Raw genomic sequence first — 22,461 nt, forward strand, 5'->3', positions numbered from 1 at the left:
TATCGAGCATATTGTGTGTATGATTGAAATGCTTGGTATGTGTGGGATCCGACAACCTAGTGGTTTATCCTTGGTAGCCTCTCTTATGGGGAAATGTAGTCTTGTGCTTCCATGAGCCATAGTAGTCCGCTACAGCCCGTTTCACCGGAGTCCTGCTAGCCCAGCACTACTGCTCCGGAACACTTGACTGGCCGGCATGTGATTCACTTCGTTCCCGTGTCTGTCCCTTCGGGGAAATGTCACGCGGTGACATCCGGAGTCCTGTTAGCCCAGTGCTACAGCCCGAATTCGCACGCTGCTGACCGACATGCTCGATGTTGATTCATGTATGCCTGTTCCCGTAAGTTAGTGCCACTTTGGGTTCACAACTAGTCATGTCAGCCTGGGTTCTCTGTCATATGGATGCTAGCGACACTATCATATACGTAAGCCAAAAGGCGCAAACGATCCCGGGCCATGGTAAGGCGACACCCGTGGAAATACCGTGCGTGAGGCCGCAAAGTGATATGAGGTGTTACAGGCTAGATCGATGTGACTTAGAATCGGGGTCCTGACATGTATGTCTTGCCGTGCGTATTTGTGGTGGCAATGGGATATCACGTGATTCACTTGATGCATGTTTTGGTGATCAACTTGTGGCTTCCACCCATGAACCTATGCATAGGGGTTGGCACACGTTTTCGTTGTGATTCTCCAGTAGGAACTTTGGGGCACTCTTTGAAGTACTTTGTGTTGGTTTGAATAGATGAATCTGAGATTGTGTGATGCATATCGTATAATCATACCCACGGATACTTGAGGTGACATTGGAGTATCTAGGTGACATTAGGGTTTTGGTTGATTTGTGTTTTAAGGTGTTATTCTAGTATGAACTCTAGGGCTGTTTGTGACACCTATAGGAATAGCCCGATGGATTGATTGGAAAGAATAACTTTGAGGTGGTTTCGTACCCTACGATAATCTCTTTGTTTGTTCTCCGCTATTAGTGACTTTGGAGTGACTCTTTGTTGCATGTTGAGGGATAGTTATCAATACAAAAAAATACACTTCCTGATGATATGTGTTTGTCACAGTAGGTCGCGTTTTTTGTCATGCATGTACATCCATGACAAATTTATGACAGAATCAAGATAGTCATACATGTGCTGTCGTAGAAGTGTTCCATGACATTACCAAAATTATCATCACGGAAGTGTCCACTTCCATGACGATAAATCGCGCGTCATAGAAGTGCTTTCGTCAAGGGTGACCGACACGTGGCACCCACCGTAATGGAACACCGTTAAGCTATCGGGTCGGGTTTTGGATCCGATAACCCGTTAACAGCCCTGACCAATGGGAAATTTCCACGTGTAAAATTCTTATTGGCCGGACGAAACACGTGTCAGCTCGTCAGTGGGTCAGATAGGCGCGTATGATACGTCGACACGTGGCACGGACCAACAGAGGCCCATTCCTGTGAAAAGGCCGGCCCGTTTGACTTGGTCAAAAGGTGGCGGGCCGGCCCATGTAAAGCCTGTTAACGACCTGTTCACATATAGCCCATTTACAGCCCGCTAACCCATGGCCCGTTACGCCCTATCCGAATTAGGCCCAGTAGCGTCATCTGGGCCACCCAATATGATTCCAGCCCGTTTTTACTTCTGGCCCATGTTTGGCCCATGACGTCTTTCGGCCCATATGAGGCCCTATGTAACTCTTGGCCTACTAACGGCCCGTGGTGAAACTGGCCCGTAATGAACAGTGTATCACTTTACACCCATTAACGGCCCGTGGTAAAACTGGCCCGTAATGAACAGTGTATCACTTTATACCCATTAACGACCCGTTATTCCGTTGGGCCGTTTCCAGCCCATGTTATCTTTCGGCCTTTTCAGAGCCCATTTATTCTTGGGCTCATTTCTAGCATTCGTTTACTTACGGCCCGTTACTGTCATTTTCTGCTTGTGGGCCAAATTCAGCCCGTGGTTACAGTCGGCCCGTTTGTGGTCCGTTAATACGTTGGGCCGTTTTCATAGCGTCATCAAATATGGCCTATTAACGATGTGTGACGCCCGGATAATCAAGCTACAGTAAACCTCTACTAATGGTGCCACGTCACCTCGGTTACTGTTGATAAACTCGAGCTAGTTCAAAAAATGATTCAAATTAAAATTTAAAATATAGGCAAACAGTAAAATTTTCAAATATAAAAACTAAAATGTTCGGGTTGTGTCAAATAAATCGTAAGTAATTATGGTGGAGAAACCAAACTTTGATAAAATGTTTTAGGCTCTAAAACAATTAAAACGGTAGTGAAAACAATTAAACAAATGCCTATTGAATTTATAAAATGCTAAAACAATTTTATTATGGGTTAAGAATTAATCTCACAGTAGTTTGTTGATAAATACAAATTTAGGCACTAGTGGTAATTATTATAAAACTAAAAATAAAAGAAACTACAAATAGAAAAGGAAAATAAATAAAAGAAAAGAATAAAGCCAGCGAACAAATCAAAACCCATCCCACCCGGCCAGCCCAGCTCCCCCTTGGCCCAACCGGCCTCCCTTATCCCCACACCCCAGGAAACCCTAACCTCCCAGTCACCCCACTCCCCCCCACTCCCCCCTCGCTCCTCCCACTCCCACCCGATCTGGATCGGGGATCCAGCCCGATGACCGCGCCCCGCGCCACCTGATGACCGCGCCCTGCGCCGCCCGAAGGTCGCGCCCGACCTCGACGCAGGCGCCCATCCCTAGCGCCGTCACCTCACTACCGCCGCCCCGAAGCTGCCGCGCCATCGCCGGACCTCGTGGCCGCGTCCCCATCCTCCTCCCCGCCGGACTACGCCCGCCTCCCCGACGCCGCGACGACGCCTCGTTCCCATCCTCCTCCACAACGGTCGCCCCCGAGCCTCCCGCCCTGCTTCTCTGCAACGCCGGTGAGGCCACCTCTGGCCTCCACTCCCTTCTCCCTTCCCCGCGCCACTCGCTCCGGTCATCGCTTCCCTGCCACTGGCCTCGCCTCCAGCGCCTCGCGCTCGCCGGCGCCCTCCCCGGACGCACCAGGGCTTTGCCCTCCTCCCGCCCGCCTCGCGCCCCCCGAGCCCCGCTGCAGCTCCGCCTGCACCTGCCGCCTAGCCCGCTCCGCCCCTGCATCCCTCGCCTCACCGCCACCGCTGGCGCCCACGACCATGGCACCGCACCGTCCCGCCCCACCACGCAGCAGCAGCTGCGGCACCTCCTCCGCCGCCCACCCACTGCTCTGCGCCACCCCTGGCCACGCCCCCCTTTGGCCCCAATCCGCACCTCGCCGGTGCCCCGCCGCGCCCCGACGGCCTCCCCCGTGCTCGGGCAGGCTTGCCCATGGACGACGCCCGCACAGCCCCTCTGCGCCCGTAACCGCACTGCTGGCGGCCCGCACGCCCGCAATGGCCCTAGGCCAGTGACCGAACGGGCCCAGCCCCAAAACGAAAATAAAAAAGGATTTAAAAGGATTAATTAATTAACTTAATTAAGTTAACTTAATTAACCAGTGTTAGATAATATAATTAGCTAACTAATCTAAATAATCTGTTAGTTAGTTAATCAGCCTATGACATGCGGACCGCACATGTCGGTTTGACTAAGTCAACTGACCTGTTGATTGCCGTCAGCAAACACTATTCTGGATAATGTTGATTTAATTAAATAAATAAATCCTAAAAATGATTTAAATCTTTTAAAATTAATATAAAATAAACCGTAGCTCGAATGAAAAAACTTTGGACATGAAAGTTGCTTAGAATGACGAGACGAATCTGGATACGCAGCCCGTTCGTCCGCCACGCATCCCTAGCATAGCAAACACGCAACTTTCCCACTCCAGTTCATATGTCCGAAAACGCGAAATACCGGGAATACTTTCCCGTATGTTTTCCCCTTCACCGGTACCACCTCGTACCGCGTTAGGGCACCCCTAGCACCGATACTTGTCATGTCATGCATCGCTATGCATCTGTTTGCTTAATATTTATTGTTTCTTTCCCCTCTTCTGTCGCTAGACACCGAGACCGACGCCGCTGCTACCCAGTACGACTACGGTGTTGACGACCCCTTTCTCTTGCCAGAGCAACCAGGCAAGCCCCTCCCCCTTGATCACCAGATATCGCCTACTCTTCTCTATACTGCTTGCATTAGAGTAGTGTAGCATGTTACTGGTTTCCGTTAATCCTATCCTGATGCATAGCATGTCCTTGCTACTACTGTTGTTACCTTTACTTGCAATCCTAATGCTTAGTATAGGACGCCAGTTTATCATTAGTGGCCCTACCTACTTGTCCGTCTTCCATGCTATACTATAGGGCCATGATCACTCGGGAGGTGATCACAGGTATATACTATATACTTTATACATGATACATGTGGTGACTAAAGTCGGGTCGGCTCGTGGAGCACCCGCGAGTGATTCACGGATTGGGGGCTGAAAGTACCTTTGTCCCAACGACCCTCTGTGTGGATCTTTGTGGTGAAGCGACAGGGCAGGTTGAGACCACCTAGGAGAGAGGTGGGCCTGGCCCTGGTCGGCATTCGCGGTAATTTCAAGATAACACGTTTAACGAGATCTTGGTATTTGATCTGAGTCTGGCCACTGGCTTATACGCACTAACCATCTACGCGGGGACAGTTATGGGCACTCGACGTCGTGGTATCAGCCGAAGCCTTCGTGACGTCAGCGACTGAGCGGCGCGCGCCGGGTTGGACCGCGTAACGCAACTTCCTTTGTAATGGAGGTTGCTAGGTCTGCTCTCCGGCCGCCCTCGCAACGTGCAGGTGTGCAATGGGCGATGGGCCCAGACCCCTGCGCCATAGGATTTAGACCGGCGTGCTGACCTCTCTGTTGTGCCTAGGTAGGGCTATGACGTGTTGATCCTCCGAGGTCGGGCATGACCCAGGAAAGTGTGTCCAACCAAATGGGATCGAGCGTGTTGGGTTATGTGGTGCAACCCTGCAGGGAAGTTAATCTATTCGAATAGCCGTGGTCTTCGGTAATAGGACGACTTGGAGTTGTACCTTGACCTTATGACAACTAGAACCGGATACTTAATAAAACACACCCTTCCAAGTGCCAGATAAAATCGGTGATCGCTCTCTCACAGGGCAACGAGGAGAGGATCATCGGGTAGGATTATGCTATAATGATGCTACGTGGTGAACTTACCATCCACTCTGTCCTACATGCTGCAAGATGGAGGTGGCCAGAAGCGTAGTCTTCGACAGGACTAGTTATCCCCCTCTTATTCCGGCATTCTGCAGTTCATTCCACATATGATACCCCTTTTCCATTTGATACCAATGCATACACCTGTAGTGTAGCTCCTTGCTTGCGAGTACTTTGGATGAGTACTCACGGTTGCCTTGTTCCCCCCTTTTCCCCTTCCTATACCCGATTGCTGTGACCAGACGATGGAGTCCAGGAGCCAGACGCCACCGTTGACGACGACTACTACTACTCTGGAGGTGCCTACTATTACGTGCAGGCCGCTGACGACGACCAGGAGTAGTTTAGGAGGATCCCAGGAAGGAGGCATGCGCCTATTTCGATCTGTATCCCAGTTTGTGCTAGCCTTCTTAAGGCAAACTTGTTTAACCTAGGTCTGTACTCAGATATTGTTGCTTCCGCTGACTCATCTATGAACGAGTTCTTGTATTCGAGCCCTCGAAGCCCCTGACTTGTAATATGATGCTTGTATGACTTATTTTATTTGTAGAGTTGTGTTGTGATATCTTCCCGTGAGTCCCTGATCTTGATCATACACATTTGCGTTTATGATTAGTGTACGATTGAATCGGGGGCGTCACACGATGGCCCGTTATGGTCGGCCCATGAACGGACGATTCCAACTCTAGCCCGTTTACTGCCATAATGCGGCCTGTTATTGGCCCATGTTTGGCCATCGATCATACTGCCCGTATAAGGCCCATTGATGATACGGCCCATAGAAGGCCCATTGTTTCTACGGCCCGTAGAAGGCCCATTGTTTCTATGGCCCATAGAAGGCCCACTATTTCTATGGCCCGTAGGAGGCCCAGTGTCACTACAGTAAATATTAGCCCATGGTTATTGTGGCCTAGTATTAAAAAATAGGTTATTGCAGCCACTAGCAAACCGTGGAAAAAAAACTGTAATGACTAGAAGCAAACAAATAAACAAGACAACAAGGAAATAAATAAGCAAGCAACTTACGCTAGGCTATCACGGCTATCACACATATTACATCCACTGGGCATCAAAGTTTGCCACTAGTGCAAATAAACGCGCCGACAAACGAATATATGAAACTGAGAGCACTTCAGAAGGTAGTAGGCCTGGCCAGGTCGCCCCCCCCAAACAGCTGAAGAAGCTGAGTAGACCTCAGTTGTGTCAACGATAGATGCATCAACAATAGATTTAAGGCATGATGGTGCGCACGACAGTCCTCTGACATCTTCATTGCATCTTTGACTTCAAGTCGGAGCTGAGCTGAAGCAAGCCTTTCCGCTTTAAGTTGACACTGAAGAAGTCGAACTTATTGAGGCAGGGACTGCACAGAGGTTGTCTCAGACCTGCTGGTGAGTAGCTTCAACTCACTGTCTTCATCAAGACAGGACCTTGGGGTCATCTCGCTGTCCTCAAGATGGTTTGGCTCACTATCTTCCCTAAAGTTCTGCCTGGCGTAAGAGATACGAGTCTGAAAGAGAAACAAGGAGACACACAACAGGTTTCACAATTATATAAGCAAGTAAATGGATCTATTCTGCATAAGGAACATATTTTTACAACAACAATTTGAAACTGGTAGTTGTTGCAAACATCCAATCAGATGTAAACAGCAAAGCAAACAACAGTGGAGGAAATGATGCCTATCCAAATCTATACTAGAACAAAGTTTGAAGGCTTGAGAAGGATGAACTTACATTACATGTTAACGCGGGCTGGACAAAGCCCTTCTCCATGTTGATGGAAGGATAATTCAATAAATTTCCCAAATAAAATTCTTTATAAGCGTTACCATTATTCTACATTTTGCAAAGACTAAATATAGATCAAATAATATTGGAAGAAACAGAGGATAATGAAGCTCAGGTGCAGACTGATGATACATAATCAAATAGCAATTAATTAAGTACAGTGTTACAAGGCAAAAGGGAGAGAGGCACTGACAAGAGCAATGCAGAGCCCATTATTGTTTTGAGATCGTATGATCCTTTGAGCAAGGAGATTCATATGAAATTAGTTTTCATACAAGAGAGAAGGTAAGGCACAAGTAGAAATTTAGGAGTTCAAATTTTGAATTGATATCATAGACAGTACCTGACGCTGGGCTCCCAGCAGTTCTAATAGGGGTTTGGCCACTAGAGTAGGGGTAAAGTGTGGTACAGTTGGGCCTGTGTTTTCTGTGGCGGCTGATCTATCTGATTTAATAGGTATCACTACCTTTTCCAAATACCTAGTTTGCACTCCTTGACGACCTGCACTCACCCTCTTCCTTTTGGACACCTATTACGAAAGAACAACATTTGACTGGAAAAACATAGTGTGATGACACATGGAATAGGTACAGAAAATGGATAGGTATGGCATATACTCATATATGATGCTTAAACTAAGAAGATGGTGTAACAAAGTAGAAGTAATGCAAGAGGTCAGAAGCAAAATATGTGCGACCAATACAACTTTGCAAAGTTAGAGCAAGCACCTTGATGGGTGAATAAGATAGGCCATCCTCCACCATGCCAAGTTTGTTAGGTAGTGGATCATTCCGCAATATTCCTCTCGTGCGCCCATTCTCATATTCATTTTGATAATGTTCAATATCTGACATGCATGAAAACATAAAAACAAGTGAGATTTTGTTTGTGATGCAGAAGTGATTCTAATCCAATACTGCCTCCCTGTAAACCCCTTTGTGCTATCTCTGCAATTCTTTTAAAAGATGCCATGCATGCTGTAATTTGTTGTGTGCATTAATATAATGTGGCCTACTACTCAAAATATGAGAGCTCCAGAAGTGATGACACTTCGCAGATGATAGCTTCAACATATAGTAAAGAAGAACAAGTCGACCTGACCTGACAGATTCAAAATATACTAAGGGAGAACAACTCCACCTGACCAGTCGACAGCAAGAGAAGAGTATCATCTTAAAGAAGAGTAGAAGAGCAAGCAGATTGAAGATATTACAAGTCTTTTAATACAATGTCGGTTGGCCACCCATGATGAACTAGAGCGAACAGAGAAATACTATTCTTTCCGATCTCTCCATATGTGGCTCGCATGCATTTCAAAACTAAAGTAGGAACATTTAGCTAACCAATTAAACATCTCTCAGTTTTACTAATATCAGCAATAATATCAGATATGAATTTGTACAACTAAGCTTGTTTAGCTCGATGGGTGGAGCAGTGCTATTATGACACGAACTACATAGGTTGACTGTGGTCATCATAAAATGGGGAAAACATAAGCATGATGAGTACAGTGTTGACCGTGGCAGTGGGATTGCAGATCTGAAGCTGCAAACCGCGCAAAGGGTATTTAGCAACCGATGTTTGCTTTGAAATAACAACTAAGATTTGGTATGGACAAGAAAGTACGGTCAACAAGTGACAAAGAAATGCAATTATGCTGTCTCTCTATATGTCGCGACATGCATTTGGAAACTCAAGTGGGACCTTTAGCTAACCAATTAAATGTGTCGGTTAACTAATATCAGTATCATATCACAATCATATTTGAACAACTAAGCTTTCGAATTCTGAGTATTGTGTTGTTTAGCTTGAAGGGTGGAGTAATGCTAGTACGACAGAAAGCACCTACGCAGATCATAGTAGAGTAGATAAAAGGGGAAAACCCTAAGCATCAACAGAAAAATCAGGAAAGTGGAACTAGCTGGACCAGTGGGTGGCGCACAGCTTTTCGAAACGAATATAGGAACATTAGGTGACCAATTAAAAGTTCTCTATTTTAGTGATATGAGCATCATATCAGATTCGTATTTCAACACATAAGCTTTGGGTTGAGGTCTTGAGGAGCAGTGCTAGCACGACACGAAGCACCTACGATGATGGTAGTGAATATAAACAGGGGAAACCATAAGCTTTACGAGTATAGTGCCCGTGCCATGGCGGATCTGAAGGTGCAAACCGGACAAAGCTACTTCGCAACCAATGTTTGCTTTCAACTAGCCACTACGATTTGGTACGGACAAGAAAAGTACAGTAAACTAATTACAATCTATTTTCCGGGTGAGATAAATAACTTAAGCACATATGGAAGAGTACCACCTCTCTTGCGACACCGTGTAGGCCTATGCTGATACGTTGAGGGTGCTGCGGGTGCGATGGCTGTCGGTGGCGGGGAAGAAGAATTTAGACAGCAGACGGCCGGGTCGGGGGATATATCCGGTTGCCGTGGACGAGGCGGTTGTAGGAGCGGCAACGGCAAGGTGGACGACGGCGTCGATGAAGCGAGAGGAGGCGACGGAGGAGGCTGGCCACATTGCGGAGGTTGTCGTGCCGCCGACGGTGTATGAATGGGGAAATGGAGGGGAGGGGGGATCTCAAACTTTTGGACACGCTTCTGAAATGGGGGAAAGTTACGAACTTATCCCCCGTTTAAAATTTCGGACATCGCATCTATTGGGGATAGGACGGTAATCTCGCATCTCCCAAATATTTGCCGGTAACTATTTCGAGCGAGGAGAGGGTTTTTTTCCGCCCACGGTTGGCGCCCACGGTGTATGAACAGGGCTGACATGTAGGGCGGTTGTGTCATGTCTGATGGAAGTTACACATCTGCCCCTATTTAAAATATTAGCCTACATCGATTTCGGGCGAGGAGAGGGTGTTTTGCCGCCCACAGTTAGCGCCCACGGTGTATGAACGGGGCTGACAGGTAGGGTGGTTGTGTCACGTCTGATGGAAGTTACACATCTGCCCCTATTTAAAATATAAGCCTACATCGATTTTGGACGAGGACAGTTTGTTTTGCCGCCCACCGTGTATGAATGGGGAATTGGAGGAAGAGACACATGTCTTTCGGACGAGCTTGAATCAAATGTGTTTTGCCTCCCATGTTTGGCGCCCATCGTGTCTGAATGGGCTCAGAGGCCGTCGTGTCACGTCTGATTGAAGTTACTAGTCTACCCCTATCGACATCAGTGTAAAGCCTGTCGATAAGGATGTCAAGTGTCAGGGGTAGACAGTAATTTCCATCTCGCAAACACTTGCTTCGAGCAGCCCACAAATTATAGTGGGTGTTTAGGCGCTTCGTTCAAAACTTGGGAGAATTAGCATTCACGTTTGCCCTGGGACCTGGCAAACTAAATTCAAATCCAATTTGTATTCGATTACGAATATCCATAGATAATTATATGTTTTATTATTTATTTCTTCAAAACCACAACAAAGATTTATTCCACCTTTATATATGATTATGATTTAGAAATGTCGTGATCTTCGAATTCAGTAGGTTGGATACACTCTGAGTCAAACAGTTATTTCATCCAATACAATATGCTCACATGACAAACAGTTCACCTTATGTCAATCATACATGTTCTGAGGATTACATCGCGTAAAAAATTCGGATCATTACAACACATGGACAACATAGGGGGTCTTGCAACATAATCCATTCAGAGACATGACACAACATGCAAGTATAATAATCTAATGAGAATTTCAACTGGTATCTAAAGAAGAACCGGGATTATCTTGGGCTTCAGATAGCAGAAACAGCAGGACCTCCTCCGTCTTCAAATGCAACATTCTTACTTCCTCCAATTCTTGGGTTGCTTGCATAATGTGTGCCGCTAATTCCATAATTTCCAGCCTCAAGATAAATATTACCTCATTCATGGCAGCCACACCATCTCTTTCTGCCTCTAGTAGAGCCTCAAGCACTATAATATCTGTGCTCAGACTGCTCTCTGGCGGTGTTGCCTCTAAACTGCTACCATCTGGTAACATGGATGGCGCACTGCTTCCACAAATAGATTCTGGGGTTGTACATTATGTCCTAGTGTGAACAGCATCCTGAAAGGTTTCCGCTGGACATCAGTAAGAGATAGTTATCGTATGATCCAGGCAGTAAGTTTACATGGTAAACGACGGACGAATTATTGCCAAGCATGGCAAACTATATTTAAATGGTTCGAAGCAGCATCAGGCGAAAAGAAATTAAAATGGTAAGATGAAACTAGGGATGTAAGTGGCAAATAAACGAAATCCGCCAGTCCCATCTAGTTAGTTTTTCCTACCTCCCTAGTTCATTTTCCTCAAAAAAAAACAGAAACTCTTTTGAACTATCATACCACTAGTGGACTTTAATCGAGATTAAACCGGACCCAGTTGACATCCCTAGTTGAAAGGGAGTGTACAACCTCTATATTTAAGTTGCCAAGGCATCTAAGCAGTTGAAATAATCTGAGAAAGCACTTAACAGTGTGGCCTCATATAAACTACGAAGACAGTCTTGTGATGAAGTTGAGAGGAAAAGTTAAGGACTCAAATGAAATAGGCATGCATTTCTTTACGATAGTACAGCAGGCACTGCTGACATATTGGCCAACTCAGGTATAGCGTAACAACAAATAAGCATTTGGATCAAGCAATACAACAAAGCAGACAACTGAACTATTTGTAATTCGGTAGGATTACACGTTGAGGGCACAAGCCAAGAAAGCAGCCCACTCGCAGTACATTTCACATGTACTAAAACACACTGGCTTACCATATGTTGCTGTGAAGCCTAGCTGCTGTTGCAATGTTCTTTGAAGATATCGTCAGCATCCCGTGGTTGCAAATCTAATTGTTGTAGTTTATTTTGCACCATCTATTTAGGTAAAATTAATTTTAATCGCATGCACTGGTCCGAATTGATCATCAATGGTTCATCTAAACTAATGAAAGAAGGGTGTGTGCATACACGACAATACTCCCTTCGATTCTTTTTACTTTGCGTATAACTTTTTCTCAGTTTTCTCGTATTAGTCTGCGCGTTACTGATTCCTAGTGCTAGTTTCCTTTTGTGCCCCGCCCCATCCGCCTCTGCCCTAATTAATTGGCAAATTAGTCCAGAAAAATTAAACCAGTGCCCTCCTTGGTATGCGGGTCAAGAGTTATGCGTACAGTAAATAGAATCGGAGGGAGTATATCTGCTTCCCTCTATTTTTATGCTTGTTCGAGGTGCCAGCCCCAAAAGAACAAATATTTTGCTTGATGGGGTTGGCAGCTCCATAATTAATAGATGCATCAGATTAGTCATGCAACTTGGGAAGATCAAGAACACACAAACAAGTAATGAACAGAGGCTCGGAGCAGTGATGTAATAGCTAGTATCAGAAAATGTAGGGTAAAACAAACAAAAAGCAGCGGAACCACATGCTAGTTTGTTGATGTGTAATTAAGCATAGAGAATATTAAGCAGTCTGATGGAACCAACAGGTGGCATCAGAACACAACTAAAGCATATTAACTATATGTGCACTGGTATGTAATTTAGCACATGTAACATGTTCACTGCCAGAAGTATGGCCCTACAGGTGCAAGCAGAATAACGCGTCTCATGAAAAACTGAATGATGCCCTGAAGAAATTCAAAGGTGCGGTGCTTATGCTAGGAAAGTGAACGTAGGCGCAGGCCGTTGCATCATAGAACCTGATTCTCGGTGGCGTATGGGTATCGTTGTCATACTTGATAGCTAAGGATCGTCGATGGTGCTTGTGTTGCGGTTGAGTTTGGGCCGGCTGTCGCCGTCGCTGAAGCAGCTCCGGTGCTACGGTTGCGGCGCCTGTCGACATACAAGAAAGCTCATCTATGGTAAGTGAACAGTTGCATGATAAAGAGAAAAACCGAAGTAGTACAAATCGAAATAACCTGATGAGGCTGCAGCGTCGGTAAAGCAGGGCCGGTGGAGTTGAATATGGCGTCCATGGAGCGGGTCCGCTGAAGTAGACGAAGGCTTCGGCGGGCGCGTTGTACAGTGCTTTTGGTGAGGCGGATCTGTTGCGGCGGACGAGGGCTTGTATGAAGGGCCAGCGAAGGGGCGGACGAGGGAGTCAGTGAAGGGCCTATGCTGTGGTGGACGAGGGCGCCGGTTAAGCAGATCCAGTGCGGTGGACCATGATGGCGGTCAAGGAGATCTGGAGCGGTGGACAAGCCAGTCGCTGAAGCGGCTCTGGTGAAGTGGTGAGTTGGCAGTTGGGGGTTCCAAGGTGCGGAAGGTAGATCCGGCGGGGTGTGAGGTCCACCGCTGCGGCGGAGGACTAGATTCGGCGGCTTGCCATGGTTGGGGGGTCGGGGAGGGGAAGGGGAGGGGCTCTGGGGAAGAATATTGGGGGCAAAGAGGGGAAAACAATGGAGTTACCAAAGCAGCCCTTTTCCGTTCATGTGGCAGGGGTAAAACAGGAATATCGCAGGGCTAAACTTTCGGGCGCGTGATATTTCGATGTGAGCGGGAAGTTTGAAAGCTTTTGGCGCCTAAAATTATAAGTATTCTGCTCTCGTACGGCCGACTATGATATTATGGCCGACAATTTGTTTGTTTTGCATGCAAAAAAACGTGCAAGTTTTGAAAATCAATGTCTCCAACTCGAAACTTAGATTGTCCATTCAAGTCAAATATGGATCATTGAGCTACTACAAGAAAATACCATCATACGGTCCAAATCAAATGAAATTCCAAATGTGTTTATCCTAAATATGATGACAAAAGCAAAAATATGTATGTGTATGAATAAAGTGGATGATTATAAAGTTTGAACATGCTCGTATGTGTATATCTCTAGGTTTGATATATGAATTTTAAATCACGAAATCCCGGCTTAAAAAATGTACCTCCGTTTAAATGAATTTCAAAAGCTAATGATGGAGTCGAATTCCAAAATTCCAATCTTAGGTTTGTAATTCTGGTACATCAAGGTATATCACGCATGTTCAAAAGTATCGTTATCTCATAGTACAAACTATGAAACAAATTGATCAACCATGAGTGCACAATATCTCAATTACGCTAAAGTCCCTCAAATATAGACACCTCACTCTTTATCTGAAGTCAAGCCCCCCCCCCCACCACCACCACACACACACACAAAGAGAAGTCGTTCTCTCCCCCAAACACCAACACACGAGCACATTAACACCCCTCTCTCTTGTAAAGTCGGGACCCCAACATAGGTCTCTATCACTTTGTCTCTCGGGCATGCACACATCTCTTCCCTCACTCTCTAGGTCTCCCGTTATCTCTCTTACCCAAGCACACACACTATTTAGAGTGTATATTTCCCATACACACAAAATGTCGCCCCCAAACGTCTATCTCCCTAGTTATGTGGTTCTCGCGCACTCACCTCACACACCACCCCCACTGCAAACAAGCACACTTTGTCTCCTTGTGCACCACTCTCCTCTTTCTATCTCTCCCACATGCGGACCCGCCCTAGCTCCTTCCCTGTATACATATATGTCATGACTCTTTGCATAGCTCCCTAATGTATAATCGTTCTCGATTTCGCACATTGTTCTCTACACCATCTATTCTAGCTCTCTCATGAAGTCCCTATCACACACACGATGACTCGCTTCCCTTGCGTCTCCGTTCATAGGCCAATTTCGGACAACATCAACATTGTCTCCCTATCTATACGCCATTTATGGACACAAACGACCCCTCTCGCCCCCTCTCTTCCCCTCTCCCTCTCTCTCCGTCGCTAGCTCTCTCTTTCTCTGGCTCTCACACCCCTCTCCCACACTCACACTCGATGTCTCTTCCAAATAGTCTTCTCCCCCCGCCCGCACCCGTGCTATCTCGCTACTACACATGTCACACCATTCCCCCTTCCCTTATACTAGGTTTACATCATCAGTGGTCTCTCTACTCCACATACACTCTCTCCCTCTCACACACAAACGCGTGCATAAACACACACAGACACGCACAAACACCCATTTACCTGGATCCTTATCTCTCCTCATGTCTGCATGTGTATCTCACACACTCACTCTCTAATTATGTATATGTGTCTTCATGTTACACAACTCAAAGCCCCATGTACATGTCTCTCTCTATCCTCCACACACATAGACACAAAGAATCTGTTATCATTGCCTCAGTCTCTAACATATCATACACGCACACTCTCTCTCTCTCTCTCTCTCTCTCTCTCTCTCTCTCTCTCTCGCAAACACGCTCAACAAGGGTTTCCCCGTGAATAACTTACCGTCTATTCATGAACAGCCGTGGCAGTACGGCAAACACGAGACGTGAAAAATAATAAATCTACCCATGCTTAGACCACCTAGTATGACTACTAGGACTAGGGCAAGCCAAAAAGCACGCCGCCATCACCCCCTCCTTGTCGGCGACGGGAAAATCTTCGTTTCACAGTCGAGAAGTCATTGTGCTAAGGCCCCACATGCCGAGGCGTTGAATAGAATGTAGATGCTAGTTTACGGAAGCAAGTATCGATAATAAGTTTGTATCTCCATACTTATATTTCTTCTCTTATAAAAAACCGAGTTGGTGATGATGGTACGTGTGCCATCTTGCAATATAGACCGTCCGATCTATATCTGACGGATGGAAATTAAACTAAAAGATACCCGCACCCCTCTCCACATTTGCAGACAAGGCCTTACCTCGTTCATCCTTATCTCCAACAAACCTCATTGTTGAGCAATTGAGAAAGGAAGCCTCTGGAACAAACTGGCCTGGTGGCCGCTGCCGGCGTCGTCAATCCCCATGCGTCCGCTCAGTTCGACACCAACCACCACCACACCCCACTCCTCTTCACCTTATCTCATATTTCTCGAGATATCGTTAGTTTTTACACATGGGATTACTCCCACAAGGGTCAATCACAACAAGTGTTTTATAAAAAAATGCATCTTGATGTTCCGTGCAATGCACGGATCTTGCTAGTACTCCTACACAAGACTAAGTTGGTGATGCTGGTGTGTCTGCCATCCGTCGTTTCTGACCATTAGATCTACATCTAACGATTGTGAGGTAAGTTATTGCCTTTTCTCACCAACATCCCACTTGTCTACCAATTTGTAGAAAAACCCATAATTAGTATCTTAAAACCAACCACATCCCTCCATCACCTCACCAAAATAGCCCAAGGAATATATTCTAATTGAAACATAATATATCCCTAGTGACATATGTATATAAAAATTAGAGTATTTTGTACCAAGTTTGTGAATAAGTATTATTCTAATTATGATTCGTTGCAACGGACATGAACATTGCTAGTATTTCCAACCATGCATTTCTTTTCCTAGTATTCCATAGTTTCGAGTTTTCCATCAAGATATTAGTCACTCATGGTTGATATTTACTTTCAATCATGTACACATATGCACTATGTAACTAGCCTTGCTTATTGGCTTCCAAAGCTTAACTTTCACTCCTACTTACAATATGTAGAGTATTTAACAAAAAACTACCACTTTCAACCAGCCCTGGGAGGAATCTATTGTAAAAAAATAGCAAAAACTACCCAAAATTTCTTAATCCACGCCAAGAACTACCTAGTACTCCTACCGATTAGGTTCGTTTAAACCCATTTATGACAGGGTTGGCCCACATGTTCGTGCTGACGAGGCAGCTTAAACCAACACATTTTGTTTGGCCATTGACACGAGGGACCCACATCTGACCTTATATCCTGTTATTCCCCCTCAAATCATTATTTTTCCTGAACATTACTTCAAACAGTATGGATGCATGTTCGTTGGTGGCGCCGGTGTTGAGCGAGTTGGCCGCCGCTTCGCCGGACGAGCCGGACGCCGCGCTGGCCTCCGCACGGGTTGGCAGGCTGGCCCGAGCGTGACTCACGAGCGAGCAAGCCACCGCGCTGGCCTTCGCTCGAGCCAGATGGCTGGCCTTAGCGCGGCGCGCGCGAGCAAGCCGCCGTGCTGCCTTGCCAATCTAGCTAGCAAACCTTGCAGACAAGCAGCCGGATGGAGCTATCTTGGCTAGCTAGCGGCCGCGAGCGCCGGACGGAGCTGGCATCCGGGCTGCCGCAACATGGGCTTCGCACCGCCGGCGGTTTTGACCTCGCCTTCTGTCGGCGGCGGTAGCTGCGTCCCATGGCCGAGGATGACTAGGTGGACGGGCCGGAGGTAGGAGGTCACTCGAGGATTTTTGTTGGTAAGAGCATGTACAATGGTTGATAAGGTAGTCTTATCTTAAGTCTGCCACGTATGAAAGTGGTAGTAGTTTCTTGGCATTTTAGTGGTTTCTTGCATTATTAGAGCAAGTACAATAGAGCTGAGTCAGCGGGCTATAAGAAATAAACTACTACTACATGTTGGCTATAAGATGGGCTGTAGATGACATGGCACTGGCTTATAGCCAGCAGCTGGCTATACTATTAACCATGCTCTTAGGGGTTTCTTGTAAGGAACAATGTACGTACTACTAGTGACAAAAGGCGATTCTAGGTTGCATTGTACTCCAACGAGTACTACTAGTGGTTGCGGGAGTGTATACCTCGTTTTGTGGGTTCGATCCCGGCCGAACGCACGGCGCCCTTTTTTTAAATAGTACTACTACACTTCGCTGCGAGCCAATATTTTACACGGGTAGTTTTAGTTTTGAAGTCAAACGGACGTGCAGCCCCACAATCTGGGTGCACTGGATAGCCTAGCCACGTGAACGGGTTTTCCTTCCCAGCATCCCGTGGCTCGCGTGCTCGCCCTAGCCGCACCTCGCTTCTAGCTTCCAGCTAGTAGCATATTTAAACTAGCGCCTCCCAATTAATCCCGAGGAGCCGGAAAAGCCTGGCGGGGCATTGGGAACTGTGCAATATGGCTCTGTACGTAAAGTGCTCTACTACTACTCTGTAGCTTGTGGCGTTGCATGCATGGACTTCATTCCATTATCGGCTCTACTATAAAAGAAATTCCTCTTGCCATGTTTTTTTTGAAACGGAGGCAAAAGCTTTGCTTCATCTCATTCATAAAGAAGGAACTACTAACATAGGTCGATGAGATCCATTACACCTCCACAAATGGAAGCAAAAAGCCTAGTCTCGCTGTATCAAATAACTCAAATGTTCTGCCCCCGCAGTAACCGTCGCTGATAAACAGGCTGCTAGTGTGTGCGTGAGAGGAGCAGCTAAGTAGGCCAGCTACGTGAGAGGAGCGGCTGAATAGAGCACCGAGAGTACCCACTAGGCCACTACGCAGGTGTACTTCCCCTACATTGATAATACAGCGATTGTTCTAAAGAACAGTAGTACCCTCCACTTCCAACTGTAGCTCCTTGGCCCTGAGATTCAAGAGTTCAAAACTGGTGCACTATACTAGACTAGACTAGAAGTACAGTACATCGCACTACTAGTTGAGAAAAGTAGTACTAGTACTGCTACAGTACGAGTACGTACTCCTCCGTCACATAATGTAAGACGTTTTTTGACACTAGTTGGCGTGTACAAAAAATGGCAAAAGCATACCCAAAATTTCTTAATCCATGCCAAAAACTACTACCTAGTGCCAAAAATTTCTAACTAGTGCTATTATTTATAGTATAATGCAACCCCATAACGTTCCATAATCCCTTTCTTTCAAAAAAATCTCTTCTGGAGAGAAGATTGCTATCTCCACGCGAGCTTCTCATAGGCCAGCGCCACCGCATGCAGTCATGTGAGAGAGAGGGAGACATCCATGCAGCATGCAGAGAGAGGAGAACACGGGCGGACAGCCAATGGGCTGCATGAGGCATTTATAGCTGCTAACTCCTCCCATCCATGCGCCAGGGGTATTTCCGTCCAGAAAGCATGCAGCGATCCCCTGCCTTGGTATCCGGGTCTACTCTTATGCACAGAGTAAAAAGAATCGGAGGGAGTACTAGTAGTAAATAATAGCCTCACCCCTTCGCTGAGGAACGATCTACAGTTGGAAGGGACGAGGCCCTGCGGTTACTACGCTCTTATCTCCTCCTCGCCAGTTCCACTCCCCCCGGAGAGAAGGCAGTTCGTCACTGCTCCCATGGATTTGCCAGGCGGTTCTCCTCCTCGTCGGGGCTGGGAGACCTTGGACGACGATCCTGTGGGAGAAATCGCACGCCGCTCCGACGTCCTCACCACCGCAAGACTCGGTGCTTCCTGCACCAACTTTTTCAAGACGCTGCTTAAACAGTCCATACTTGTTGGTCTTCCATGCATCCTCGAGGAGAAGGTTCTTCTATGGGACAATCCTTCGAACAGTCCACTGCTCCCTGGCCATGGTTGCACGTTGACTCCGCTAGAGTTGCCGACGTTGAGAGGTAGTCGGATTTTGTCCGATGAGCAGGTCAGTAATGGAGTTTGATCATGTAGTACTTAGTTATTCCATTTCCATCCCGTAATTTCTCCACTGCCCACTGTCTTATATATAGGTCTGGGTCGGTGCCACCAAAGATTGTCTTGCATACCTCCGGCCGGATACCACCATCATTTTGCACAACATCCACAGCAGTGCGGCCGTTCCGGTAGACCCCTTCTCCACCATTGGGATCGGCCTTCCGGACTGGCTGGGCAAGAATACGTATGATGATGCCTACATGAGATTGAAGAAGATAGCAATTGCGGACCCACCGACAAAGCGATGCGGCTACGACAATTACTATCTCATCTCCGTGTTTGACATAAGGATTGCCATCAATGCAGGAGGCAGTAACGGTAGAGGCTGGTGCATGTTGCCGGCGGCAGATTTGTACCCCTACATGTTCGAGGACGTCGTGCGCCATCTAGGCCGCATCTTCACGGTGACAAGCCAGGGGACTTGTTTCATCTGGTTGACATCCTACGATACGGGAGATTACAAACGGAATGCACAAACCATCATTTGCATCCCTAACGGTACTCCATTATTTTGCAGGGACCAGTCATCCCCCGATCAAAATAAGATCGCCGATCCTGGATGTGCATTTGCATCCATGATTCAGTCTAACCTGGAACCTTGTAGCTGACTTTGGCATATTGGGATCAACTATCTTAGCAGTCGTTACCCATGGTACCACTGATGTGGAACATGGTCACATAATCTACCACGATCGGACCGTCACCATCTACCCAGGTATTCCATTTGTTAGCCCTCTCGCCTTGTCTTTCATTGTTGCACTAGTAGTATACTTTGTAGTACTAGTAGGAGTACTTTTTACCTTGGAGGACGCGTATAGCTAGCTAGGCCCTTGAAGACTTGAACCCACTAGCTGCCACCATTTTTGTTTTTCCATGTCTTACTATCTCATCCATGTAGCCAAGAGTGGCTATATATAATAAGCTGGTTATTTTACTTCCTCTATACCGGGGTAGTACTATTTGCTGCACAGTACTACTGACCGCCACATTTGAGCACAACATTATTATGCATGGACCTTGATTATGTACGTCACCATGTGTCCAGATCTGGGATGCCGCGTGTACCAGATGAACGACGCCGAGTTCAACCCCCGTGATGCTACATGGGTGCCGAGGAAAACTCTTGGAGAGTACTCGCTTTTCATCGGGGACAGCTACCCCATTGTGAAGCGGATGCCACCTTCCATGCACGACACGAAAGGCCTTCCGTTCATGAAGCATGGTTGTGTCTTCAGTGCGCACCGCCGGATGAACGACATGCTGGGACACGCTATCCCTGATTTATGCTGCTTCAGCTTGGATGAGTCTCCATCGTGTGGAACCGGACTAGAAAGCTGCGACAATGATTCCCATTTCCCACCGCTATGGATTGTGCCATCCATGAAGAACACCTGGGACTGGAACCTAGAGGAGGACATGTAGCCCATCTATAACGTGTAAGTGGAGTACGGTAATTGTGAACGGTAGCGCTGTGAATATATGTAGACTAGTCGTGCACAAATTTATCACATGAGTTGGAGATGAACTTTTGTGGCATACTGGCATTTGTCCTTTAGAATTTATTACTAGTAAATGTGTTATGTGTACGTGAAACTTGTGTGGTTGTTGCACGGGCTCCAACACGCTCTTTGAGAAAAAAAAGGAGGCACAACTTTGGATATACGTGATGTGGCGGCATCATACAGTAGCATCGTTCGCTATAGTTGTACTAGTACACTCCTACTAGGACGACAACTCCTATAAAACCTTGTGCTTGGCTCTTTGCCTCTTCGGGAGGTTCAACAATTCGTACTCGTGTGAACCTTGCACTTGGCTCTTCGCCTCTTTGGAAGGTCCAACAATGATGATACTACAGTACAATATGCTTCTGGCAATCTAACACCGATTGAACTACTGCACGTCCACCGCGAGGGCGAGGGCGAGGGAGAGGGAGAGGGAGAGGGCCCTGTAGTCAAAACCCTCTCCTCGTCCTGCGAACCACCGCGCGCGTGGGCGAGGGAGAGGCGTAGTAAGCAAGCTTCTCCTCGTTCGGTGAGTTGACGGGACACATCAATGCAGTACTAGTACTAGTAGTAGTAGTCCATACTTCGTCCTTTCTGATTAATATGGCTTAATTCGAAACAAGAAAAATACATTGGCGGTCAAAGTATGTAACAGTACGCTCTTTACGGTCACTATATATATAGTTTTGTGACGATTATGGGATCACTAGCTCATCATAGAGCACCATATTGCACCCTACTGACCGGCCACATAGTCGACGTGGCACTTTGTTGACTGGTTAAATTGTCACCTGGTTTCTGGGTCCCACCTGTCAGTTGGCACAACAAAGAAATCAGTTAAACAAAACTTTACGCAGGCGCGACACGAGTCCAACCCTTGTGCGCGAACCACCCTAGCTGTGTATGTGAGTGCATGCACGTGTCCTCCCTCGGTCTTCCAACAAAGAGTGTACTACATGATGTACATCTACACTTCCAATGCATTTAGCCTTTAATCTATATCGATATTGATTGACTAATGCACCAACTTGTGCTGTAGGTATAGGCTACATGTCTATCCTTAATTACAGCATGCAACGGCCTTCATTTAATCTTCTTATCTCAATGGTCGCATGCACACATAAGTCTGCTACTTTTGGGCGTTAATTATGCCCTAGTCAATGTGTAAATCTCTAAATGTACAGTATTTCACGGACGTAGGGAGTAGGTTGAGCACTTGAGCATGAGCGTGTGTGTTGCTTCGTGTGCTGTGTGCCGCATGGGTGCGTGAGTGTTGCATGCGTCCATGTGTACGTGTGAGTGTTGCATGTTGCGTGCATGCATGCATGCATGCATGGGGCTTACTCCCTCCCATTGACATGTTCATATTTCAAGCTTCCTCTGTTCCCTCCATATGGTGATACTCCCTCTGTTCCCAAATAGTACGGAGTAAAAGCCTCCCTCTGTTCCGAAATACGGAGTATTTGTCTTTCTACAGATGTCAACAAGTGACTAGGTACGGAGCAAAATGAGTGAAGTGAGCGTAGAGGCATAGGGATACTGTAGAAAGGAAGTCCTCGCGATCCATTTATTCCCCATCTCTGTTGGAGAGAACTATTCAACTAG

The 22,461-nt window shown here is 46.6% G+C and overlaps 1 protein-coding gene across 1 annotated transcript; it reads left to right on the forward strand.

Annotated features, from left to right (window-relative positions):
- Window positions 1-2,597: 2,597 nt before the first annotated feature.
- Window positions 2,598-5,719, forward strand: LOC147970834 (uncharacterized). The gene is made up of 3 exons (XM_087522702.1): window positions 2,598-2,923; window positions 4,025-4,099; window positions 5,424-5,719. The coding sequence occupies exons 1-3, from the start codon at window positions 2,680-2,682 to the stop codon at window positions 5,522-5,524; spliced, it is 420 nt and encodes a 139-aa protein (XP_087378828.1). The 5' UTR covers window positions 2,598-2,679; the 3' UTR covers window positions 5,525-5,719.
- The last annotated feature ends 16,742 nt before the right edge of the window (window positions 5,720-22,461 follow it).

This window comes from Triticum urartu, chromosome 5A (assembly GCF_056163025.1).
Source record: "Triticum urartu cultivar PI428250 chromosome 5A, HENAU_Tu73, whole genome shotgun sequence".
NCBI classification, from domain to species: Eukaryota; Viridiplantae; Streptophyta; class Magnoliopsida; order Poales; family Poaceae; genus Triticum; species Triticum urartu.